This window comes from Jaculus jaculus, chromosome 8, assembly GCF_020740685.1.
Source record: "Jaculus jaculus isolate mJacJac1 chromosome 8, mJacJac1.mat.Y.cur, whole genome shotgun sequence".
NCBI classification, from domain to species: Eukaryota; Metazoa; Chordata; class Mammalia; order Rodentia; family Dipodidae; genus Jaculus; species Jaculus jaculus.
In genome coordinates this window covers 42,399,303-42,426,776 of record NC_059109.1, presented here as the reverse complement: position 1 = coordinate 42,426,776, position 27,474 = coordinate 42,399,303, and the positions used below count along the sequence as shown (strand labels likewise).

Below are 27,474 nucleotides of genomic sequence, written 5' to 3'. Positions count from 1 at the left end.
TTTCAAAAGGGGGAAGGGAAGGAGAGCTGATATTTTATGGTGACAAGTTAACTTTTTTCTGATAAAAATCCATTAGAAAATATACAAAAAATTTAAAGCAAACGTCCAGGAAAAAAAAAAAAAGCCATCAAAATAGTTTAGAACATTTTAGGGCCCTTTCTATGCAAATACAGAAATAATTACTGGGGGTGTGGTGGTGCACAGCTTTAATCCCAGCCCTGGGAGGCAGAGGTGATGAGGAGGGCCAGGAGCTGAGAGGCCAGCCTGGGACCAGTGAGTTCCAGGTCAGCCTGTCTTGAAAAAACAAACAAACAAAAAACTATTAGCCACTTTTTGAGTACAGCTTTTATTTATTCGTTCACTGACAGCAATCACAGGAACAAGGCAGTGTGGGTTTCCCTACCCGGGTGGTTCTACCCTGACTCACAGGAGCAGCTGAGGCACACAGGCCACCAGGAAACCGACTGGTAAGTAAACAAGCCTGTGGTACTGACTGATGTAGGGACAAGGTCTTGACCTTTATTTTCACCTAAACATGGGGTGGGGGTCAAAGAGAGAAAACCAGTGGTCAAACAATACTGGCTGGGGTTGTAGACCCCTCTCTTCCCAGACAAGGTCCCTAGGCTTCCTCTCGAAGTTAAGGCCAATCTTGAACACCGGTCAGGAGCTCAGACTTGACAGAAGGGTCTCTCAGGTTCCTTTCAGGCACTCTAACCAGGTGTGGGCCTTCCTGAGAACTAGGATCCATACTATTCCACATGTGCAGGCTGGGAACAAATACACAACACAAAAACCACCCCTACTTAGAAACATCTGGCCACTCCAGTACACTGCATAGGATCTGCTCACAATTTGCAGTGGGCTGGGGCCTAGCAATCTGCAATGCACACAAGGTTAAGAGGTGATACAACCAGGAAAACTTCCAACCTTGGTTCAGTGACTTTTTGGGTATCCCCAGTGATCTCCCTCCCAAGCTTTAAATTTTTGTTTTAGAAAATCAATTTGGTTCCATTTAATTAAACTATAACCAGAGTGTATTCAAAAGGGCTGAAAACATCTGGCTTCTGTTATCACCAATGATATACCATAATAGTTGACTAGTTGAATCACTTTTCATTTTTAAGTTTGTATTGCTCATTTTGTGTGCACAAGAAACAAGCCACGTGCAGGGCTATGGTTGCAAGTGCTGACAGCAGCTGGCATCCTTATGGTATGTAGTAGTTAGTATACACTCTGGAGAAGACGCCACTCGGCAACCTCCAGAAAGATGTGAGCAAGGCAACTTTAACAAGTTGCTACTCAAAAGACAACATGCTTACGCTAATAAGCAAGGTTTCAATTCAGGTTTAAACCAGTCTCTGGCTATCCTTAGTTAACATGGGGGAGGGTATAAATGAGAACTTGAGTTTTCCAAGGGTTAGGGTTTAAACCCTCTGAGATCCATCCGTCAAATAAGATGGGAACTCAGCATGAGCAGTAACTCTTCTTGTCGGCACTACAAGTCAACAGTGATCTGATGTTCACTATATTATGTAAAATACTACAAAATAGGCCAAAGATTCTAAGGAAAGTCCGTTATTACTAAGACGGAGGTTTAGCACTCTAATTCTGAGCTTTTTGACAATAAGGCATTTTAAAGCAAAAGCTCATGTAAATATAACAAAGAGGTATACTAAGTGACAAAATAGCTGTTGTGTCCCACAGGCCCTTCAAATGTAAAATTATTGAAAATGTATGGGGCATGTAGATCCCAAGAAAACCCCACCTCAGATAACTGTAGAGGAAGAAGTGGTAAGTGACCACAGTAATGGCATTTGCTGGCAGGTATATCCTTCCCACTGAACTTTGTTTGCATGTTATTGGGAACAGGCAAGGAAAGGCACTGTTTTTAACCCAGTTTGCTTGTTTGTTTTTTCCCCACTCAAGTGAGCAGACCTGGCTACACCCCTGCATCAGTACTTCGTGGCTGGAAAGCCTCCTTCCGAAGAGCACTCACGTCAAAGCGGGTAGAGACTTCACAGCGCACAAGTAACGTGTCATCCTTAATGAAGGTTCTTTGTCGTAAGGCTTCCAGGTGCATGAACGTTACATAGCCAAAGCCTTTGGGGTTCCGTGGGATTGTGGGACGCTGGAAGGCAAGCAACTCGGGTTTCGCATCCATCACCTCTTCATGGTGCTGCCTTACTGGTGCTTCAGACTGATCGAGAATTGTCAGGCGTATTGTACCTTGGAAGGGCCAGGGGAGGTGGCTGTCATACTCTCCTTGCATTGTGTGGACGAAGAGGGAAATGTAGTTTGCGCAGCGCTGAGCAGTTGGTAACTGAAGATGCAGGCGCATACACAGTTTGTACCCAGGTTTGCCTGTGTAGAATCCAGGGCTGTGAATGACAACAGGTTTTTCTTCTTCTTGGGATTTCAAATGCATCCCAAAGTTGCCAATCTTCCAAATGTAAATCCCGTTGCACTGCTGTGCTTCAATTTCGACAATTTTGTCCTCCAGAGTTCGAATGGTTCGTTTAAGCTCACTTACATAGGTACTCTGAGTTTCCATTTTAGCAGTCAGCTCCCGGATTTGATGGTCCTGTTTTACAAGGCGACGTTCCAACTGCTGCATGGTTTCTTGAAAATTCGGGTCCTCTGGGTAATCCCGGGGTAGAGAGGAGGCATTACATGGAAGCAAAGCAAGGTTTAAATTATTAACAGCCTGGGCCAACATTCTCATGTGTAACTGGGTGTTCTCCTGCAGGTGGCGTGCCAAGTGATTCCGCTGCATCTGAAAATCAAGCACAAGCCTTAGGTTGGGACTGAAACAGTAAGGACCAGGAAACAGGAGGCTTCTAAACAGCACCACCACTTCTCTCAACCCTTCACACTTCCCCTGTCACTGTCAGATTCTCAATCTCCAGACACTCCTGCCTCTTCCTTCATGACAACACTCTCAGCTCTCAAGCAGACAAGTCTCCCCTCACCACCTTCGCCCATCCTTTGTTGAATCTGAGATGACTCTCATGGTCAAGACTGTCTCTTCAACACAGAGGCATCACTCAGTTACCTCCTTTTCCCTTGATCTTCAAACTCTAATTCTTCCAACCACAATCCACTTATTCAAGTAGCTTGCATTAGAAAAACAGTAAATCTACTGTTATGTGCTTCCTTGTAGTTAGCATCATTTTCTCTCTTTTCCTTTAAAACCACTGGCAGCCAACCTGTAATTGTAGCCTCATATAATAAAATTCATCATTTATAATACAAATCTACTACAAATTAGAAACTCTGATGTCTTTATAGTATTCTAAGGCCATCAAAATATCCTAAATGTTCTATGAAAAATAATCATGATATGATAGTTACAAAAAATTATATTACAGAAAAATAGAAAATATAAGTGATTAAAAGAAAATAGGGGGGCTGGAGAGATGGCTTAGCGGTTAAGCACTTGCCTGTGAAGCCTAAGGACCCCGGTTCGAGGCTCAGTTCCCCAGGTCCCACGTTAGCCAGATGCACAAGGGGGCGCACGCGTCTGGAGTTCGTTTGCAGAGGCTGGAAGCCCTGGCGCGCCCATTCTCTCTCTCTCCCTCTATCTGTCTTTCTCCCTGTGTCTGTCGCTCTCAAATAAATAAATAAATAATGAACAAAAGAAAATAGGGGCTGGAGAGATGGCTTAGGGGTTAAGAACTTGCCTACAAAGCCAAAGGACCCTGGTTCGATTCCCCAGGACCAACATAAACCAGATGCACAAGGTGGTGCATGCATCTGGAGTTCATCTGCAGTGGCTGGAAGCCGTGGTGCTTTCTCTCCCTCTCTCTCTCTCTGCCTATTTCTCTCTCAAATAAATAAACATAAATTTTTTTAAATCTATTTAAAAAAAGAAAATAGGGAATAGGGAGCTAGAGAGCTGACTTAACAGTTAACGTGTTTACCTGCAAAGCCAAAAGACCCAGGTTTGATTCCCCAGGACTCATGTAAGCCAACTGCACATACATCTAGAGTTCATTTGCAGTGGCTGGTGGCCCTGGTCTGCTCATTCTTTCTGCTCTCTCTCCCTCCCCCTCCCTCTTTCTCTCTCAAGTAAATAAAAAAAAAATAAGTTATCTATTCATCTAACTTCATTATTAGTATTTTGATAAACTTCTTTCAAATCTTTTTTTGAAAAGTATTTTATTTGAGAGAAAGAAAGCAGCACATAGAGAGAGAGAATGGATGTGCCAGGGCCTCTTGCCACTGCAAACAAACTTCAGACACATGCCCCACTTTGTGTATCTGGCTTTTACTGCAAACAGAATCTGGGTCTTTAGCTTTGCTGGCAAGCACCTTAACTGCTGAGACATTTCTCAGGCCCTCAAGTCTTTTTCTTTTACTTATTTATTTATTTTTGAGGCAAGCCCAACAGTGGCCTTTTTTTGTGTGTGTTGGGTGTGGGGGGGGAGAATTGGCATGACAGGGCCTCCAGCCACTGCAACCACACTCCAGATGTGTGCACACCCTTGTGTGCATGTGCAACGCTGCGTGCTTGTGTCACTGTGCTTGTGGCTTACCAGGGACCTGGAGAGTCAAACACGAGTGCTTAGGCTTCACCAGCAAGGGCATTAACCACTAAGCCATCTCTCCAGCCCCCTCAAGTCTTTTTCTATATGCACACAATATGTAAATCTACTATTTACCATTACATTTTACCTTTTCTTATTTTTAAAATTTTATTTATTTATTTACAAGAGAGGTGGGGTTGGCAGAGAAAGCAAACCAGGGTCTCCTGCTGCTGCAAATGAACTCCAGATACATGCACCACTTTGTGCATCTATCTGCCTTTATGTGGGTATTGGGCATTGAACCTTGGTCAGCAGACTACAAGCAAGTACCTTTAACCACTGAGTCCTATTTTACAAAATGTTAATTACAAGTAAATTTCTAAAACTATAATAGGAAAAGCAAAAGTGCAATTATACTTGCCTTAAAGAAGCTATGTCAGTCATCTGAATCTTGTGATCACTAGGTTTAAAGCTAACTTGAGAAATCATAATAGTATTTCCTCCTTGTCTGATTTGCCTGTTTCTAACCCTATTCATGGTTTCTTCCCATGGCCTACTTCTCTTTACTGTAATACTTACTATATACAATCATAATACCACCTCCATTATCCTCACAAGTTGCTTTCCCAAATGAACATTCTAACTTTTTCTTTGGAATGTAACACCATATCCAAGTTACATGGTGAACATCTCCACCATGTGTGAACTCACACCTATCACTCAATACAATTAAAACAATACTTTTTGGTTTTCTCTACATTTCTTTGTGTGCTCATTATTTTTTTGGAATGGTCAGTCCATACCTAGATCTATCCAGTGATAAGGACAGAAATCAAGTCATTCTAGATGTCTCTTTGTCCATTTATCCATTTAGTTATCGTCAACAGGTCTTCTCTCCTGGGTCTAGTTCCACGATTACTCATGTGCCCTCATTTTAGGTCTCCTTCCTTAGTGCAAGTTCAGGCACAGCCATTTTCCCTCTTCTACCTCCAATCTGCCTCAGTATTACTGAGCTAAACAACAAAACAACGTGTGGTTCTCAAATGATGCCCTCCTAGTGCTCACCAATCTTCTTTCCCTTGACTTCTTGCACACTTTTCATCTGTTCAGAGTCAGTTCAGATGCCGTGCTCTGTCACATCTGCTACATGCTGCAGCCACTGCCAGGTGTGCCTCTGGGTCTGCCCAGACTCCACATCTAATTTCATCACATAACTTATATAAACAGTATTTATAAATGGTTTACAAACATTTAAATTGATTATTAGCACTGTTCACCAGACTATACACCTGAGTACTTATTTACATTGAAGAATTCAAAGAAAACTTACCTTTTCTTGGCAACCAAAAGCACTGAATGTGCAAGGAATTGGGGCTGTTGGGCAGTCTAAGTCATAATGATTAGGCATCTGAAAATAAAAAGTTGAAGAGTGTTTTTCTCTTTGTATTGTGTTCTAGCTTGATGATATTATATAAAAAAATTACCTTTCACATAAGCAAAACAATGTATTGCCTATGGCTATTTTGTGCTACACTGAAAGTAAGCTAGGACAGAAGCTCATACTCCACAAAGATTCAAACAGTTACTTCCATAATTCAGAGAGAAATTAAATATCAACATCTAACATCACCACCCCTACTCATTTAAGTCCATCTCAGAGTTTGTCTCTTTTGCAGGAAACTAGCACCCTCTTGTGGTATCATCAAGAAAAACATGAGACTTCGGGTTCTGATGGTGGACTAGAAAACAGGCAACAATGCACAACACATTCTTCTATCAAGATGCTCAAAGTTAAAGTATGTAGGGAGTTAGCCAGGGAGGCAGGAGAGAGCTGAGCTTCCAGAAATCACACAACCAGTGAGGACGGGCTCCAGCCCACTGCTGCAAGATCTGCTACTGGGCCCGGCCTGAGCCAGCAAGAGCAGAACTAAGGAAGATTCTCCATGCACACGAGCCTTGCAAGATCAAAGATCCTGAAGGAGAAAACAACAGCGACCAGCTCCGGAACAACTTCGGTCACTCCACAGCCTTCCCTTCTTCAACCGCCAGCACTGGGAACCACTGGCGAGCTCAGGATGCCAACAGATCAGAGCCCCTCCTCCCCATGCAGCATCCAGCACAGCTGGTCTAAGGGCTTATTTACCGTGAGCAGAGCCCACAGTGCGCTAAGAGGGAAGCTGCTTCACATTCAACGTAGGTGAGACAGAAAGCCACCTCCAAAGGTAGCACAGCCATCTTACACTGCAGCAATACATACCCCAAAGCCAGGTATATAGGCCTGCACTGGAAGGGCTAATTGCACTTTCCATATCAGGGCAAGTTGCTAAAGAAAAGAATCCGAGTGAGGGAAAGAATTCAAAAACTAGCAAGCTAAGATAAACATACTAGTACGACAACTTTTTTTTTTTTTTTTTTTTTTTTTGAGATAGGGTCTCACTCTAGTCCAGACTGACCTGGAAGTCACTATGTAGTCTCAGGATGGCCTCAAACTCATTCCTCCTACCTCTGCCTCCTGAGGGCTGGGATTAAAGGCATGTATACCACACCCATTTTTGACATGTTTGATTTGATTGGTGTACTTTCACTCTACTCTGCCATTCTTAAATAAGTAGTGTTGGGTTAACTTGGCACTTCTGATATTTGTTTATACTGCCTTTTTTTTCTCTTTCTTTCTTGGGGGCAGGGTCTTCCTTTGGCCCAGGATGACATAGATCCCACTGCAGGCAAGGACTCTCAGCTTCCCAAGTGACAGGATTTAAAGCATGAGTCACCACACCTGCCCAGCTTGGGGTTTTTGGTTTTGTTAGTTTGTCTGCTTTTTTAAATCCCCATTCATGCACAAATGCCCACTATTGGAATCGTTCTACGACTCTTCTCAAGCACAACTTGTTGACTTTCCCGCAATTCCCATGTTCTTTGCTGCACTCTCTCCACCTTACCCCTTCTTCCTCCTTATTCTCAGTAACTACACCCTCCCATGGCTTCAACCACCTCTGAAATCTGTGGAAACTAACAGTACCCCAACTTCCCTCTCCCAGATTCTTGTGCCAAGTTCATCTTCTTCAAAGTAAATACAAGTCCCCATACTAACTCACCCTACACTGTTCCTACTCCAAATCCGAGCTTTCTTCTACAAGCCTGGTTTGTTTACCCACCCGCAATTACTGAAATCAAAAAGGACTTTTTTTTTTTTTTTGTATATTAGGAATTAAACCCAGGGCTTCACACGTTAGGCAAGTGCTCTACTATTGAGCTATATTCCCAGTACCCCTCCCATTTTGGTTTTTACAATTGTTTTAAAATTTTTATTTATTTATTATTTATGAGGTAGAGAGAGAAAGAAAATGAGAGGGGAAGAATGGGTGTGCCAGGACCTCTAGCCACTACAAATGAACTGCAGATGCATGTGCTACTATGTGCGTTTGGCTTATGTGGGTTCTGGGGAATCAAGCCTGAGTCCTTAGGCTTCACAGGCAAGTAAGTGCCTTAAGTGCTAATCCATCTCTCCAGCGCTACTTTTTTTTTAAGCATTTTTATTTATTTGTCAGCAGAGAGAAAAGAGAGATAGAGGGAATGGGTATGTCAGGGCCTCCAGCCACTATAGACTCCAGATACATGTGCCACTTTGTGCATCTGGCTTCATGTGGGTACTGGGGAACTGAACCCAGATTGTTAGGCTTTGCAGACAAGTGCCTTAACTGCTGAGCCATCTCTCCAGCCTGGTTTTTTTTTTTTGGGGGGGGGGGGTTCAAGGTAGGGTCACACTGTAGCCCAGGCTCACCTGAAATTCACTATGTAGTCTCAAGAGTGGCCTCCAACTCACAGCGATCCCCCTACCTCTGCCTCCTGAGTGCTGGGGCTAAAGGTGTGAGCCACCATGCTTGGCTGGGTTTTTTTACAATTCTTAACATATATACACCAACTACAGGTACACCCAATTTCATGAAACAAAGTACTACAATCATAGATAACTCCAAACATAATAGTAGTGGGTGATTTCAATATCCCACTCACCAAATGACAGGTCATACTGGCAAAATAAATAGATAAATAAATAGAGAAGAATATGGATTAAACAGTCGTAAAACCTAACACAGGATGTAACATATCTATAGAACATTCCATCCAAATGCTACATGCTGCAGAATATAAATTCATTTCAGCACCACATTTAACTTTCTCTAAAATAGATCACATAGTAGGACACAAAGTAAAACTTAACAAATACAGGAAAAATGAAATAATTCCATGTACTCTGACTATAATAATGGGATTAAACTACATATCAACAACAAAAAAAGACTATAGGACATACATAAACTCATGGAAACTAAACAGTACACCACTGAATAATGAATGAATCATTGAAGAAATCAAGAAGAAATAAAAAACAACTTCAGGCTGGAAAGATAGCTTAGCAGTTAAGGTGTTTGCCTGCAAAGCCAAAGGACCTGGGTTCAATTACCCAGGACCCACATAAGCCCAATGCACAAGATAGCACATGTGTCTGGAGTTCGTTTGCTGTGGCTGGAGGCCCTGGAGTAACTATTATTTCCTCCCTCCTTCCCCCTCCCTCCCCCTCTCTCCCTCCCTCCCTCTCTCTCAAATAAATAAATAAAAATAAAATATTTTAAAAAGAAATACAAAATTCATAGAATCAAAATGAAAACACAATATACCATAACCTATGGGATATAATGAAGGCAGTCCTAAGAGGAAAATTTATGGCTTCAAGTGCCCATATTAAGAAATTACAGTGGGACTCGAGAGATGGCTTACCAGTTAAGGTGCTTGCCTGCAAAGCCTAACTACTACCTGGTTATGATCACTGTGTATTGTCTATATTTATAGATGTTTTCAATAAAAATAAAGAAAAATATATGACAACTCCAACCACAAACTGCAACAAGGCTGAGCCCTGTGGTATAACCCTTTCAAAAGGGACCATCAACCACACACAAGGCTGAGCCCCATGGTCCAGGCCTTTCATTAAGGGACCATTCATTAAAGTCACTGGCTAGACCACTACTTTCCTGTGATGTCTCAGAAATCATCTTACTTGGCTAACCCGGGCACATTTTGGCTAAGCTGATGAATTCAGATACTGGAAAGTAGTTGAAGGTCTAAAATCTCAGCCTTTAATTTGGGGGTTCAAAGATACCTTTTGGAGGGACAACCATTAAAGACAGCCATCTTTTTTGTTGTTGTTTTTGTTTTCAAGGTAGGGTCTCGCTCTAGCCCAGGAATTCACTCTGTAGTCTCATACATAGTGGCCCCAAACTCACAGCAATCCTCCTACCTCTGCCTCCTGAGTGCTACCCCGCCCAACACAGGAAGCTATATTCTTTGAACAGTGTCAAAGACTGGATACGCAGCTGTGGTGGTTTGAATATGTCCCCATAAACTAATATCAATTTGGGAAGTGGATCCTTGCTGTATGACGTATGTTGTTAGAGGCAGGGTATTTTAGTCAGTTCCCCTTTTGCGAGAGTTTGGCTCATTCTCCTGCTGTTATTTTCCATCTGCTGTGACAAGGAAGTGATGTGCAGCCTCTGCTCATGCCATGCTTTTCCCTCATCATCAAGCTTCCCCTCCAGACTGTAAGCCAAAATAAAAACTTTGCTACCCCCTCAGCTGCTTTGTCCCAGCAACAAGAATAACTACAAAAGTAGCTCATTTGTAGAGTACTTGTCTAGTTTGTATAAGGTCCTGGGGTGTGAGACCCCAGCATGGAAAAGGATTAAGAAAAGGAGGAGGGAAGTAGGGAGGGATGGAAAGAGGAAGGAAGAAAGCCAAATAAAAGTAATGGCACATGTTCCTTAGAAAGTTAATTTAGCCACAGTAGACCAGAGGGCAGGATCAAAATCCAAGCGCTCACTCCGGCTGACCTGGAATTCACCATGTAGTCTCAGGGTGGCCTGAACTCACAGCACTCCTCCTACCCCTGCCTCCCGGGTGCTGGGATTAAAGACTGTGCCACCACGCCCAGCTGAAATCCAGGTTTTTAAGATGCTTCATCTGCAGCTTTTGCCTAAATTTGCCTGTTTGTTGTGTTTTTAAAGATGCAGCACGGGGGCTGGAGAGATGGCTTAGCGGTTAAACGCTTGCCTATGAAGCCTAAGGACCCCGGTTCGAGGCTCGCTTCCCCAGGTCCCACGTTAGCCAGATGCACAAGGGGGCGCACGCGTCTGGAGTTCGTTTGCAGAGGCTGGAAGCCTGGCGCGCCCATTCTCTCTCTCCCTCTATCTGTCTTTCTCTCTGTGTCTGTCGCTCTCAAATAAATAAATAAAAAAAATTAAAAAAAAAAAAGATGCAGCACGGTTTCCTTTAAGCAAGAAAGCAACAACAAAAACCAAGGAAGCAGGACTTTGTAAAACAAGTGTAACACCTTCAAATTGAGAGTTTGCTGTTAAAAAAAAAATTTTTTTTTAAGACTGCCAACAGATAATGGAAACATTTAGTCCAGTGACAGGCTTTGTTGCTTCTACTGAGTAAAGGGACTGAAGAATGGTCTCTAGAATTTCAGACTTCACGGGCATACACAACTTTAGTGACTAACATTCATCTTTTGCGGGCAAACTCTCCAAATGTCAACAGATCGCAATCAGGTAAGATTTTCCTTCCTATATTAAAACATACAGTTTATTATAAACTACTGCCTGTGATAGCCCACCAAAGGCCTAATGAGCCACTGAAAGATAGGACACAGGTCTAGAAATTTCTAAGCCCTATGTGCCACAGGAGCTACCACAATAATGTTACGCTGCTCACCAGATAAGCTTTATTCTACTTCCACCCATGCTCTTTTAGCCCAACTCTAGACACCTGAGACCCCATTTCAGTGTGCAAATATGTGCCTCTTAAAGCTTTCCCTTTAAGTTGGGATCTTTACTTTCAACTGCTTTAATCATAAAACTACCTCGTTTTGTTCTTTTTTTGGTGGTGCTGGAGAATCACACCCAGGACCTTGGGTGTACTAGTTATATCCCAAGCCAATGGAAGTTTTATAAATACACATTAAAAAAAGGTATGTTATTGAGGGAGGGAGGGAAGGAGGGAGAGAAAATGGGCATGTCACGGCCTCTAGCCACTGCAAACAAACTCCAGTTGTATGTGCCACTTTGTGCATCTGGCTGTACATGGGAACTGGGGAATCAACCCTGGATTGTTAGGCTCTGAAGACAAGTACCTGAATGGCTGAGCCCTGACACAGGAATTTTAAACACCTAAAAAGTACTGGTCATTTAAAAATTTTTTTTTTATTTTTATTTATTTGCAAGGAGAGAGAGAACATAGGTGCCAAGGCCTCTAGCCACTGTAAACAAACTCCAGATGCATATACCACTTTGTGCATCTGGCTTTACATGGGTACTGGGGAATCAAATGCAGGTTGTTACGCTTTGAAGGCAAATGTCTTAAGCACTCAGCAATCTCTCCAGGCCCAGTACTGGTCATTTTATGGAATATTTATACAAAAAACTTTTGCATTGCACAGTTCTATTTCTTCAACATGGATTTTTTTTTCCTTGTTGATTTTTAAATTTTCAATTTTAAAAAAAACTGACACTGTTTTAAACTTTTGAAAAAATACTAACTGGCAAAGAAAATCAGTATACCTGTTCTCTGATGAGTATGGTGTTGCAGTATTCACAGATGACATTGGCCAAAGGACAGCTCTGGTCATGGATCTAAATTGTGTAAGAATTAAGAAATATATGAGAATCCTAAGCAAGTAAAAACGAATTTCTAAAAAATAATGTACACTCACTTCTGTGCTCATATTCTTTATCTACTGCTAACCCTCAAATATACATTTGAAAAACGGAATGAGGAAATCCAAGTTAGTCCATACCTCTTTCTCTTCAAACGCCATGGATACAGCACAGTTCACACAAGAAACCTGTCTCCTTGGACAATCCTCCAGAATGTGAATATTAAACTGGCACTTTTGGAAGGGACGTTGGCATTGGGGACAATTCATAAGTGCAAATTCACAATGTGCTTGATGATCCTAAAATAAAGCAAAAATACCTGGTCAGTATTTGCTAGCCCTGAAGAGGTTTTCCTGAAGATAATCTCTTCTAAAAACACAATGCTCAATGTTATACAACTGCCGACTATGGCTATTCCCTAATATATACCACAGAATCACACACACATCATGAAAGCAAATATTAGGTGTGACTTCTAAGTTTATGCAAAGAATGTGAACTTGAGGGCTGGAGAGGTGGCTTAGTGGTTAAGGTACTTGCCCGTGAAGCCTATAAGGATCCAGATTCGATTCTCCAGGTCCCACGTAACCCAGATGCACATGGTGGTGCATGCGTCTGGAGTTCATTTGCAGTGTCTAGAAACCCTGGTGCACCCATTCTCTTTCTCCCTCTACCCTATCCCCCAACTCTAATAAATAAATAAAAATAAAATCTTAAAAAAAAAAAGAATGTGAACTCAAGTTCATGCATCCTATTAGGGAAGTAAAAATTCCAAATTAGCAATCTGAGCTTTGCTAAACAGGGTTACTCCTTCAAAAATGGTCAAGTAAAAGGGGCAGACTGCAAATTTGTCTTACATATTTAATTTCACTTAGAACGTTACCCATATTTGATTTCTGATTTAAAAACCATCAATTGATTTATTTTAACTTAAAAAAAAATTTTAAAACAAATTTAACTGTTTAAGTTAGTTTCTAACTACATGAACATTTAGCAAGTAATAAAGCAAACAAAAAAAAAACATGTCTGGACTGGAGGGATGGCTTAGTGGTTAAGGCATTTGCCTGCAAAGCCAAAGGACCCAGGTTCAATTCCCCAGATCCCATGTTAGCCAGATGCACAAGGGGACGCACGCATCTGGAATTTGTCTTCAGTGGCTGGAGGCCCTGGTGCGCTCATTCTCTCTCTCTTTTTTTCTGTCAAATTAAATAAACAAATAAAAACATGTCTGATGAGGTACTGAGAAGATGGCGACAAGAGACTATTATTTATTTCAAGATGAAAGAAATTAAGTTACAAGATTAAAATGTGACTCGGATTTATAAAGCTCTTTATCCGCTTTACTGTAGACAGTGCTTACCTAAAAAACTGTAAGAACATGGATTTACTTTCACTGCTAGATAGCGCCAAAACAGACTGACTGAAAATTTCTAATTTTTTCTTATGTTGATATTAAGTGATCAAAAGATTAGTATTAATTCAGCAAGAACTTACTGGCTAATCCTTCATGCCAGTATAGCAATACACAAATACAGGAAAGTTTTTGATTTCTAGAAACTACATACACTCAAACAACAGAAAATAACTTTAATACCTCGAGATGCCTTAGTTCCATCTTGTGCAAACAACCTTCATTTGGACACTTTACCATTAGAGAAAGAATCTCTCGCTTTGCAAAATTGTCTGGAAATAGTTGATTTTCCAGCAGTATTTCATTGTCAACTGGACACTTGTGACCTGCATCCCTGAGAGAAATGGGGTACATTCAACTAGTATGCAAAAACATTGAGTAGAAAACCAACTTTACTTCTCCATATGATAATTTAACACATTACCTATATATTAACACCAAAATGGTATGTATCACAAACAGCCTATGAACTAACTTTTCATCCATGAAACAAGTAAAAACTGGTACTACACTAATTACCTATTGAAAGCTAAGGCACTACAGGGCTGGAGAGATGGCTTAGTGGTTATGGTTCTTTCCTGCAAAGCCTTAGGACCTAGGTTCATTTTCCCAGTACCCACATAAGCAGTGGCTAAAGGTCCTAGTGTGCCCATTTCTTTTCTCTCTCTCTAATAAATAAATTTTTTAAAATATTTTTAAAAAGGGGGGGGGATGGCATAACGGTTAAGCACTTGCCTGTGAAGCCTAAGGATCCCAGTTCAAGGCTCGAGTCTCCATGTAAGCCAGATGCACAAGGTGGTGCATGTGTCTGGAGTTCATCTGCAGTGGCTGGAGGCTCTGATGTGCCCATTCTCTCCCTCTCTCTCTCTCTCTTTCTCCCTCTCTGTCACTCTCAAATAAATAAATAAGCAAACAAAAATACATTTAAAAAAGCTAAGACACTGTAGATTGTGGGATATATTATAGCTAAATGTGAGAGAAACTGAATCTTATTTTTTATCAGTGACAGAGAATGAATTGGCACGCCAGGGTCTCTAGCCACTGTAATCGAACTCCAGATGCATGTGTCATCTTGTGTGCATGCGCAAACTTGCACTTATGTCACCTTGTACATCTGGCTTACGTGGGACCTGGAGAGTTGAACATGAGTCCTTAGGCTTCACAGGCAAGGACCTTAACTGCTAAGCCATCTGTCCAGCCCTCAAGTCTATTCTGATTGTCATTAAATGAAGTGAAGGTTGGAACAAGAATTCTGATAACCTGGCTGGCCTCTGTTCTACAGACTTATACACTATACTAGGAAGACTGACTATGCTGCTCACAACATTAGTAACAATGGATTGTTCAGGTATTAGCAAAACTTGAACCAACTAGTAATATCCTCATGAAACATCATTTCAAAAGCTTCATCTGAAACAGGCACTAGGACACTCCAGCTCCTGGACAGCACATGCAATATCATAGTTAATGGCCCTCTATATCAGGTTTCCTAGTTTCTTTTCCCTTCCATCTTAAAAAAATTTGTGTGCGTGTGTGTACAGGAACACAAGTGTCTTTCCATTGCAAACAAATGTCAAATATATGAGCCACTAAAAGTATGTGGCTTTACATGGATGCTAGGAAATTGAACCTGGGCCAGCTGGCTTTGCAAGCAAGCACATTTAACACACCTCAGCTGACTCCTCAGCATCCTCTTTTTTTTTTCCTCCTGTCTTATGGTGGAAAAAAATTCACCTTTAGGAAGCTTGGGTGTCTGCTATTCCCCTTTAGCTCTTTGGGAGTTCTCACCCTTCACTCACAAGATGTGACAGCTAGGTAGGCCATTGGAGCCTTAATCCATCACTTAAACCTTTGCTAAGTGCCTCCTAGGTGCTTGACAGTGCTTGCTGCTGTGGTAGGTAAAAGTGACGAGTTGAAAAATGATGTCTGCTGTCAAGTGACATGAAAGTAATAAAAGCGATAAACATAGATGATCTTCCCAGGACCTGTTTCATATTACAGTGTTATCATTAAACTGTCAAATACCTTGAAAGCATAGAAAGCTATGACAAATTTATTGAAATGCATTCATCTCAATCTAAAGTGATGCAGATCTAAGATAATGTTAAGAAGCTTTCAAAATAAAGCTAAAATCAGTATCCATAGTTTTAGGAGTCATTCCAAAGAAAATGGAATTAGACTAAGATATATTTTGATTCTTTGAATAACTATAACCAGTGAGGAATTTAGAGTGGTTCCATTAAGAACATTAAAACCAAAGTAAATGGCCACTTCTAGTTTAGAGGGAATGGAGGAAGGGAGTCTTAGATTTCCTTTTGTGGATTTCTTTTTTTTCAGACTGACATGCCACTTTCTAGAATATTTTGTTATAAAAATTTCTACAGATTAGCCACTTTCCAGGACACTGGAATAAAATACTGTACATTTCTTCCTCTATGAAACCAATTTATAATGTGGTAGCATTTACCTAATATGAAAATTTAACAGATAAAAGGTTGCTCTTTTGTATCCTCTCAACCACTAATCTTGGGAAGAAAGGGAATGAGGACAGAGAAAGAGAAAAGCTACCTTGCCCCTGGACACACTGGGTCTAACAGATGGGAAGGACGACACTACTACTAACATACACATACTACTGTATGACATGCAATGGAGGACATTCTGCCACAAAAAATAATTATCTGGCCCAACACATCAACAGTGCTGAGGCTGAGAGATCCTACTTTAAGCAGACCGTGTCCATCCAATAGTAGGCAACACAGAAGAGACACGCTGTTCCGTGTAACCTAATCCAGGCCCCAAGTATGGATATACTTATCTTAATTTCCTTTTCTTTTGAAATAAGCCATCTCTCCAGGAACCCCCTTTTTTATTTTTATGTTTATTTTTATTCATTTATTTGAGAGTGACAGACAGAGACAGAGAGAGAGAATGGGCACGCTAGGGCCTCCAGCCATTGCAAATGAACTCCAGATGCATGTGCCACCTTTTGCATCTGGCTTATGTGGGTCCTGGGAAATCCAGCCTCAAACCAAGGATCCTTAGGCTTCACAGGCAAATGCTTAACCACTAAGCCATCTCTCTAGCCATCCCCAACACCCCCCTTTTTTTTTGATGTAGGGTCTCACTCTAACACAGACTGACCTGGAATTCACTTTGTAGTCCCAAGCTGGCCTTGAACTCACAACGATTTCCCTACCTCAACTTCCCAACAGCTGGGATTAAAGACATGCACCAGCACGTCCGGCTCCTAATTTCTTTTTGAAAAATATTTTTATTAATTGGAGAGAAAATGAGAGAATAGGTACACCAGGGCCTCTTGCCATTGCTACTGAACTCCAGATGCATATGCTATTGTGTGACTGGCTTTATGTGGAAACCAGGAAATTGAATCTGCCCCAGCAGACTTTGTAAGCAAGATCCTTTAACCACTGAATTCCCTAGCCCAGTTATCTTAATTTTAGTTTTTATAGAAAAGTTGGTACCAGGGCTGGAGAGATGGCTTAGCAGCTAAGGCATTTGCCTGCAAAGCCAAAGGACCCCAGTTTGATTCCCCAGGACCCAAGTAAGCCAGATGCACAAGGGGGAGCACATGCACCTGGGGTTTGTTTGCAGTGGCTGGAGGCCCTGGCACACCCACTCTCTCTATCTCCCTCTCTCTGCCTCTTTCTTTCTCTCCCTCTCATAAATAAATAAATTAATTAAAAGTTGGTATCAAAGGTGAGAGATAGACTTAACCTATTAGGAACCATTTTGGTTTGGTCCATAATGTAGCAATGCTCAGAGTGGGGCTTTGGGGAAGTGCCGAGGCATGAGGGCTCTGGCCTCCATCAGCAGATTCATCCACTGACAGGCTCATGACCTGATGGACGGAGGTGATGGAAGCATGGCCTGTGCAAGACAGCGGGGAGGTGTCTTACTTTTTCTTCTCTCCATGCACTCTAACTCAGTTAAAATGACTGTGTTAAGCACCTACTGTGGGAAAGGCACTGTTCCTAACACCAGAGAAATATTAGAGAACTATCAAATGAAACAGAGTTGGCATTTTGCTCTCAAGGAGCTGACTTTGCAATGGAGAAAGCAAACACCACACACATACATTCTCAGGTGTCTTAGATGGCAAAAATGCTAGGGGGAAAACGTGCACTTTGGTGAGGAATGCCAGGAGCGGTGGAAGGCAAGCAGGGCTGAGACTTGCCAGGGGGTATAAGCAGTGTGACCAGGAAAGCTATGAGAATGGCATTTTAGCCACACTGGAAAGAGGTTAGGGTTGGCTATGGCAAGAACGTTCCTAAAAGAGAGCACAGCTAAAGTAACTCCATGAGGCAGGAACATACTTGACATGTTCAAATGAACAGCAAAGAAAAATAACTGGAAGGAGTGAGCCCAGCAGAGTGGGCAGAAAATGAATCATAGCTGATCGATCATCAGGGCCTTCTGAGGACTCTTGACTCCCCCCTCACCCCCGTGCCCAAGAAAACTACTGCAATGTTCTGAGCCATGGTGACATCATCTAATTTGTACTCGGGTTCATTCTGGCTGCTGTAATGAGACTTGGAAAAGACAAGGGAAGAATTAGGAAGACCTGTTAGAGTTGATGGTGGTTCAAAAGCAGTGGAGGCAGTAAGCAAGGACTGGCTTAGAAATAACAAAGAGAGCCTTCAGGTAACACGTGCATTACAATACTAGATACTTTACAGTGGCTCACAGGTTTATCATGGCTAATATCTGAAAATGTGACCACCTGCAGAATCAGCATTCCTCATATGGTTCAGTTTATCATATTCCAGAAGTATAATTCAAGGCTTATTTAAAGATATTTTTGCAAAGTACAGAACTATCTCCAGTCTGTATTAGAAATGCTTAAGGTAGAAGTTGCTGTTTACGTGATGGTCAAGGAGGGGAAGAGACAGAAGTTACCTTTTACACTGCAGTGCAACCTGGGATAAGACTCTAACAATTCTCAGGTGGGGAGACAGCACAGTGGCTAAAGGTGCTTGCTAACAAAATCTGCTGGCCTGACTTCAACTCGTTAGCACTCACCAAAGCCAGATGCAAAGCTGCACATGCAATCCATGATCCCAGCAGTGCATCTGCGGTCCCAATGTGCCTACGATGGGAGGTGAAGCCAGGAGAGCACCAAGCTCGTGGGCCAGCCAGTGTGACCTTCATTTGCAGCCTGGCAATTCCTTTCAGTGGCAAGACAATGCATTTCAAAGATTCCCTCTAAGCCATCCTCTGACTTCCACACATGAGCCATTGTACATGCACCCAGACCCTTCATAAATAAATAATCCAACAACTTCCTGAATTCTCTGTCCACTGTTCTTTTTTCCAAAGTAGCTTCTTATGTGTAAGACTACGGGCTGGCCTGTTTCCTACATAATGTCCTTTGCATTTAGCTGTTACAGGACACCACTGTTTCTTACTCACATACCTTATAGATTTGATGATGCAGGCTTTGCAGAACCTGTGGCCACATGGAGTTTGCACTGCTTCCCGCAATGCCATCAAGCAAATGGGGCATTCGTACTTGCTTTCCAACGGTGGGTCAAACTCTACATCATATCCCTGGACCTCTTCCATAAAGGAGCTGGAGAGGTTCCCTGTGCTACTGGCTCCACTCACACTGTCATCCTTCACTGCAGCACCGCAGGAGGTGGCTGTGGCAGCACAGCAGTCGCTTTCAGCCAGGCCAGACCCACAGCTGTTCTCACAGTTTAGTAGACTCATTGTAGCCGGTATCAGTGGATCTGCAAAGGCAGTAAGAAAAAAAAAAAAACATATGTACACACACACATACATCTCACAGCTACGATTCAAGTCACCTAACTCATTCATACGTGTTGCAGTCAGCTCCATGTTGCTGGGATGAACACAACCAGACAGAGTTTATGGGGAGGAAGGGATTCAAGCTTACATATCCAAGGAAAAGTTCCATCAATGGCAGAAGGTGGTTCCCTTTCATAGATCCAAGCAGAGATAACACCAAAGCCAGCACCACCAGCAAGCAGGAATCACCAGATCTCACTGCTCTGAACACACCTAGCAGGGCTGGGCTCAGCCTCACCCTCAGTGACACACACCCCCTGTGGCAGAAGTCGGCCTGCTAGGGACTCAAGTTGGAAGTTTAATCAAAAATGGATGAGTTGCCGTGTGTGGTGGAGCATGCCTTTAATGCCTTTAATTCCAGCACTCGGGAGGCAGAGGTAGGAGGATCGCCGAGGTAGGAGAATCACTGTGAGTTCGAGGCCACCTTGAGACTTCATAGTGAATTCCAGGTCAGCCTGGGCTAGCGTGAGACCCTACCTCGAAAAACCAAAAAAAAAAAAAAGTTGCATCTATGGGGCCAAACATTCAAAGTACCACAATATGCATTAGCTGTTTTAATGTTATTTATAAAATAACTTTCATAGAGTTTTGCTTCACATCTACTGTTTCATAGTAATTTATCTGATTCTCTCCTTCAAAATACTTACACATTACCTATACAATGCACTTGGAGCACATAGACTAGACCCTTTAAGGAGACCGTGATCTGGGGACTGGGGAGATGACTCAATGGTTAAAGGTATTTGCTTGCAAAGTGTGCTGACCCTGGTTCCAGTCCCCAGTTACCCACATAAAGCTGGACAGGCAACTGTTTGTACCAGTAAGAAACCCTGGTACACACACATACAACCAACAAACAAATAAATGGAGTTAATCTAATAGAACGACAAATCAGGTTAAAAAGGGAAAAGTACTTGGTTATAATACTCCTTACTATCTTATTATCTCTGTGTACGCCTGTTTCCTGTGACTAAGATCAGGAGCATTTCATTTTCATACCCTCAGTACTTAGCACAAGACTGTTCACATCCGAGGCACTCTAACAGGCAAGGGCATCTTCTGAGCACCCATCATGGTACTGAAGTTCCTTTAAGTACCCAGAGCTGGAGCGGACAGCATAGCTAGCAGGGAATCAGGGGACCCTGTGGCACTACTGGTTGGGATTTTTGAGAAAGTCACTTAGCCATTTGGGTTCTCATTTATGCTACATCTAAAATTCTAAGAGGATTTCCAAATGCTCATTGTGGGGATTTCTACTGCTCAGAAAGAACGGAATCTGAAAAGTGTGTATGTCCTGCCTTCAGTGGGGTCACATGACTATGTTTCATTATTAATCACTAGAAAAACAAGGTTTCTCTGTCTATGGAAAACTATTGTTTTGAGTAGATGGGTGTGGTAGTTTAAATAAATCCCCCCCCAATATATTCAGTGTTTTATGAGTTTATAGTTTGAATCTACAGCCACCTAACTCGAAGAGGTGTCACTAGGTGGATTTTAAGTTGTGATGGGTTCAAAATTCCAATATAAACATATACAAGTGCCTAGTTCTGCCTGGAGTTCCTAAAGTGTATGCTGTTTGGCATTTGGGCTTGTGGCTTCTCTCTCTCTCTCCCTCCCTCCCCCTCTCTCTCTACTCAGACCTGTGAAAACAGGACCAGCTTCTCCTGCCATTATGGAACTTCCCCTGGAACTGTAAGCTTCAATAAATATCCCTTCCTCCACAACTGTGACTGGTTTAAAAGTTATCTCAATGAAAATACTTAGTAGCAGAGGCCAGTAAGTTAAAAAGGAGACATATAGGGTAGAGAAAGGAAGAGGGGAGGATACTTAATAGGTTGATATTGTATATATGTAATTACAATGATTGTAATGGGGAAGTAATATGATGGAGAATGAAATTTCAAATGGGAAAGTGTGGGGGTGGGGAGGGAGGGAATTACCATGGGATATATTTTATAATCATGGAAAATGTTAATAAAAATTTAAAAAAAATAAATAAAATAAAATAAAGTTATCTCAACAAACTGAAAGCTGTCTGCTAAAACTGGGGAACCTTCAAATTCCAAGTTCTTATGGCACACACATGACAAGCTAATTTCTAAAAGACTCTATAGGGCTGGAGAGATGGCTTAGCGGTTAAGCGCTTGCCTATGAAGTCTGAGGACCCCTGTTAGAGGCTCGACTCTCCAGGACCCACGTTAGCCAGATGCACAAGGGGGCGCACATGTCTGGAGTTTGGTTTGCAGTGGCTGGAGGCCCTGGCGCACCTATTCTCTCTCTCTCTCTCTCTCTCTCTGCCTCTTTCTTGCTCTCTCTGTCGCTCTCAAATAAGTAAAAGTAAACAACCAAAAAAATTTAAAAATAAAAGACTCTATAACATGTCTATTTTATATAATTATCCTTGAGGGAAACTCCTTAGATGTACTTTTAGAAGCAGAATGGAAGCCTCTAGTCAATACTGTATCCTTGCCACGCTCATTTTATGTGAAAAATTCTAACACTTTGCCCTGTAAAAGGATTGCGTTCTCAGCAGGACTAGTGGCTCAGTCCTGTAATCCTAGCTGCTTGGGAGGCCGATGCAGGAGGACTGCATCAAGCCTAGCCTGGGCCTCAAGAATGAGCTCAAGGCCAGCCTGGGCAACTGGGTTGAAACCCTTCCCCACAATAAAAAGTAAAATGAGTGCTGGGGATAGAAGTCAGTGGTCGAATGCTTACCTAACATGAGAGCCTCTGGACTTAAAAAAAAAAAGACAGTCATGTAGTCTTTTCACCATTGCAAACAAGCTCTGGCTGGAAAAGCAGTACTATGACGTCCTAACGAGCTCAGGGATAGAACTGGACAATCTGACCATCGTTGTAGAACCTTTCTATGCTTCAATTTCCCCATCAGTAAAGTGGGGGGTAGCAACAGGGTCCATGTGGGTTACTGCAAGGATTGTGTTAATATGTATAAAACAATTAGAACTAAACTGGCAGTAAGAATGAGTTATTATTTCGGGGCTGGAAAGATGGCTTAGTGGTTAAGGCGCTTGCCTGCAAAGCCAAAGGACCTCTGTTCGATTCCCCAGTACCCTCATAAGCCAGATGCACATGGTGGTGCATGCATCTGGAGTTAATTTGCAGTGGCTGGAAGCCCTGGTGTGCCCATATTCATTCATTCTCTTTCTCCCTCACCCTCTCTCTGCTTCTGTCTCTCCCTCTCAAAAAAATAAAAATAAAATGAGTTATTATTCCATATCAATTATATAGCATTTTATTTAATTTTATTGTCCCTGCTTAACAAAGTGAAACCTCTGGTACTAAAAAGGGCAAGCATGCTCAGATAACCCAATTTGTAACAAAGTTAGACCTCAAGCCTACTTGACCGCAGAGCCTGAGCACTTTGCATATTATGTGGATCGGTGTTTGGATGAACTCATTTATGAAGTAACATTTAAGGGACTGTTGCATTCATGACCTAACAGCAGCTGTTATTACCTGCACAAGACTGGGCCAATCAACATGTCATCGTGGGTGAAGGGAGGGGGCAAAGACATCCAAATAGAAGAGGGACTAATTTATAAGAAGGGGTCAGTGAAAGGAGGATGGGGAAGAGGAAACAAAAGGAAGTAATGGCAGGAGATTATGACCAAAATATATTATGTATTTTGGGTACATATGTAATATAGACAATATTTTATACATGTTCAAAATTGTCAATAAAAATTATAAAAGTAAAGTGTTATGCTACAACATGAATCTTAAAAACATTTTGCCAAGTAAGAAAGGCTAGTTTTGCCAGGCATGGTGGGCACATGCCTTTAATCCCAGCACTCAGGAGGCAGAGATAGGAGGATCGCTGTGAGTTCGAGGACACCCTGAGACTACATAGTTAACTCCAGTTCAGCCTGGACCAGAGTGAGACCCTATCCCAGAAAAAAGAAAAAAACAAGAAAAAGAAAGCCTAATTATAAAGACCTATACAAAAGAGTTCACTTTATTTTTATTATTCTAGAGCTGTCTGGCATTATTACATTGAGTTGATAGGACTCCAAAGAATTAAAGAAACTTAGTGTCATTTTATTGAAGCTTTGATAAAATATGTTATGAAAGGTTGAAAATATCTCCCAAAGTCTTGTCATTTCTCACATGCACTCCAAGGAAAAGCTTATTCACAAAGACAGAAAGGAAAGAAAGACATGTGACACTGTGGCAATGAGCAGAACTAATCATGTATATACATTTCCCAAGATCAGGAAAGAAAAAGGTCCCTGTGATTACCTATTTGAAGACAACAGATTGTTATGTCACAGAGGGGCTTATAACTTTGTGTTGTTGTTGTTTTTTTTTTCACATACACAACTGTATCAATTTCTTTAGCTGCATTTCCCAAAAGTGGGATTGCTAGGTGAATGGGCATGTAAGTGTTAAAGTGTTATGACACATGACACCAGTTATTCTATATATATCAAAGGGTTTATTTTATTGTTTTATTTATATATTTTGGAGAGATAGGAGTATGGGCACACCACAGCCTCCTGCATGTGCCACTTTGTGTGTCTGCCTTTATATGGATACTAGGGAATCTAGGCCTGGGACACCAGGTTTTGCAAGCAAACACCTTTTAGCTGCTGAGCCATCTCCCCAGCCCCAAAGGTTTTAATTTTCACTCCTACAAATTGTATATGAGTAGGTACATTTTATATATCCTTTAGAACACTAAAAATTTGATCTTTAGCTATTCTGTTTTGCTAACTAAAGTTACTTCTAAGAAAGTATTATTCAGTTGTATATCACACATCAAAGTGCTAGCCATAAGAACAAAAAGACTGAACTTGGTCTACCTTTTCTGCTCAAATGTCCATTTTAAAATTCAGTGTATTGAGAGTCTCTATACTACTCTCTTACTGTCCAGTTCAAAAGACTTTAAAGTGAGGCTGGAGAGATGGCTCAACAGTTAAGGTGTTTGCCTATGAAGCCTAACAACCCAGGTTTAATTCCTCAGTACACACGTAAAGCCAGGGACATAGCACATACATCTGGAGTTCATTTGAAGCAGCTGGAGGCCCTAGCTTCCTCTCTCTCTCTCTCTGTTCTCTCTCTCTCTGCTTCCAAGTAAATAAATTAAAAAAATTTTTAAAAAAGGTTGATATTGTATATATGTAATTACAATGATTGTAATGGGGAGGTAATATGATGGAGAATGGAATTTCAAATGGGAAAGTGTGGGGGTGGGGAGGGAGGGAATTACCATGGGATATATTTTATAATCATGGAAAATGTTAATAAAAATTTATTTTAAAAAAATATTAAAAGCCAGGCGTGGTGGCGCACGCCTTTAATCCCAGCACTCGGGAGGCAGAGGTAGGAGGATTGCCATGAGTTCAAGGCCACCCTGAGATGACAGAGTTAATTCCAGGTCAGCCTGGACCAGAGTGAGACCCTACCTCGAAAAACCAAAAAAAAAAATTAAAAAAAAAAAAGAATGGAAATCCAGGCATGGTGGTGCACACCTTTAATCCCAGCACTCGGGAGGCAGAGATAGGAGGATCACCATGAGTTCGAGGCCACCCTGAGACTACATAGTGAATTCCAGGTCAGCCTATGCTACAGTGAAACCCTAACACAAAAAATATAAATAAATAAAAAATAAAAGACTGGAAACTTGTGAACTCTAAGGAGACCTTTTACAGTTATGTGTATTCTTAAGAAAACAAGCCTAATTGGTCACAATTCCTTAAAAGGATTTCCACTGTGGGAATACAGTACAAAGTGCACATACTGAAAAACTTATACAACATCAAATTACTTTTAAATTGTTTTTATGCTTTAAGCAGTAACACAGAAACTTTGTATCTTCCAATAATTGGTTTCAAATAATCACCCTAGCAATAGCATAGTAATGCATTAGAGTAACTAGACACAAGAACCTAAAAACTTCACTGGGTGCACCTTAGTACTCAGTAGTTTCTCAGCCTCCCAAGTGCAGCCTTAAAATGTATTTACAGGGCTGGAGAGGTGGCTCAGTGGTTAAGGCGTTTGCCTGCAAAGCCACACCACCTCAGTTCGGTTCTCCAAAACCCACTTCAGCCAGATGCACAAGGGGGAACATGAGTCTAGAGTTCGTTTGCAGTGGCTGGAGGCCCTGGCACACCCATTCTCTCTCTCAAATAAATAAAATGTATTTTTAAACAAAATGTGTTTACAAACTGCAAAGACCTGTACATGCAGTGGTCACAGATGCTGCAAAAGTATGCAGCTACTGGGGGCTGGAGAGATGGCTTAGCAGTTAAGGCGTTTGCCTGCAAAGCCAAAGGACCTGGGTTCGATTTCCCCAGAACTCACAGAAGCCAGGTGTACACAAGGTGGCACACGCATCTGGAGTTCATTTGCAGTGGTTGTAGGCCCTGGTGTGCCCATATTCATTCATTTTCTCTCTCAAATAAATAAATAAAAGTAAAAATATTCAGCTACTGTAATTTAATTTCGAACCCTCCAGAAAGCAATGATATGGACAAATTTATTTCAGAAACCAAGTGACCAAAATGTCATTAGAACCAGACGTATCAAAACTTATCATGGAATAATCAAGTTATAATATGGAAACATTGCAAAGTATACATACAGTGCATCAAAATTCTGATGTGATCCTTGTACCCACATGGGTAACTTAATGCCTCGAACATACTGTTTCCTTGAATAACAAGAAGCCCCATCCTGAACCTGGGGGGGGGGGGGACTACCTTTCCATGTAGCACAGGGAGAGGGATGAAAATGCCAGCGGCTAAATTCACACTTAGTAATGAATTAACAAGTTCTTCTCGTTCTAGTCCAGAGTAGCGAGATCTTAATCTACTCTCACAAAAACAATCAGATCCCATACATTCACGCTGCCGGTATACCTAAGGTGCTTTCTGTCATCCAAGACACCCTGGAGTTCCCCTAAAGCCAAATACTAGGAACTGTTCATCACCCGCGCGTCTGGAACAATCGCTGCAAATCCAGAACAGGGGCGGGGAAGGAAACATTTGTGTCATCCGTTTTTTGTTTGTTTGTTTGTTTTTAACTTGCTGCCTGGGACCTCTATCGAATTTAAACAGGGAGCCCAAAAATAGCTCCCCCCCCCCCACACACACACACCCCGAGAGTGACGGAGGGAGTCTCTGGGAATTTAAAAGGATTTTTTTTCTTCTCTGAGCTGGTAAATGCAAGCTCCTTGCTAGGAGGATGCGGATGGGCAGGGCCGAGGCAGGCGGACGCAGGTGATGAGGACGACGGGAGGGATGGGGACGGCGCCCCAGGCCGACTCACTCACCGCTCGCGCGCGCTGGGCCGCCGAACCCGGCTGGGGTTCCGAGGGACGACGCGCACAGCAGGAGAGCCCCGGCGGCCCTGACGACGAAGTCCCGCGGGTGCTCGGGCCGCCGCCACCGCTGCTGCGTCCGTACATCCGTCCGCCGACGGCCGGGAGCGCCAGCCCCAGCCGCCGCCGCCGCCGCCGCCACTTCCGCCTTTTCAGCTCTCTCTGAGGGCAGAGAGGGCGGAGAACTGGGAGGCAGAGCGACCCGGTGTGGAACGGCAGCGCGCCCCCTAGCGTCGGTCCTCCACGCACCTGCGGCTGCTCAGGCGCGAGGCGGCTCCAGCTGTCAAGCCGCAGAAACCTCCTCTAGAAATTCCTTAGGCTGCAATCCTGAACTACTAAAGAAAGAGAGAGAGAGAGAGAAAGAGAGAGAGAGAGAGAGAGTGTGTGTGTGTGTGTGTATGTGTGTTTTGAAAGGAGAAGCAAGTAAGTTGCAATAAGAACTATGGGAACGGGAAGATGAGGCCCAGAGTATGATTTAGTGACTAATGGAGACAGCAGCAATCCCAAACTATTTTCATAGACTTTCCATCCAAGCAGAAATTTGACCTTTGGCAGCTCTGCAATCCTTCCCCTACTCTATCCTCCTTACCAAGGAAGTTTTCTTCATAGGTAGAACCCTGTATTAATCACGTGTTCCTTCCCCTTCATTAA

General features: G+C 42.3%; 1 protein-coding gene across 1 annotated transcript; it reads right to left on the bottom strand.

Annotated features, from left to right (window-relative positions):
• Positions 1-327: 327 nt before the first annotated feature.
• On the bottom strand, positions 328-26,898 carry Traf6 (TNF receptor associated factor 6). Its single transcript, XM_004660802.2, has 7 exons — positions 26,776-26,898; positions 19,087-19,402; positions 13,833-13,983; positions 12,379-12,537; positions 12,143-12,214; positions 5,857-5,934; positions 328-2,773 (listed from the first exon to the last, which is right to left on the bottom strand). The coding sequence occupies exons 2-7, from the start codon at positions 19,380-19,382 to the stop codon at positions 1,940-1,942; spliced, it is 1,590 nt and encodes a 529-aa protein (XP_004660859.1). The 5' UTR covers positions 19,383-19,402; positions 26,776-26,898; the 3' UTR covers positions 328-1,939.
• Positions 26,899-27,474: the final 576 nt, after the last annotated feature.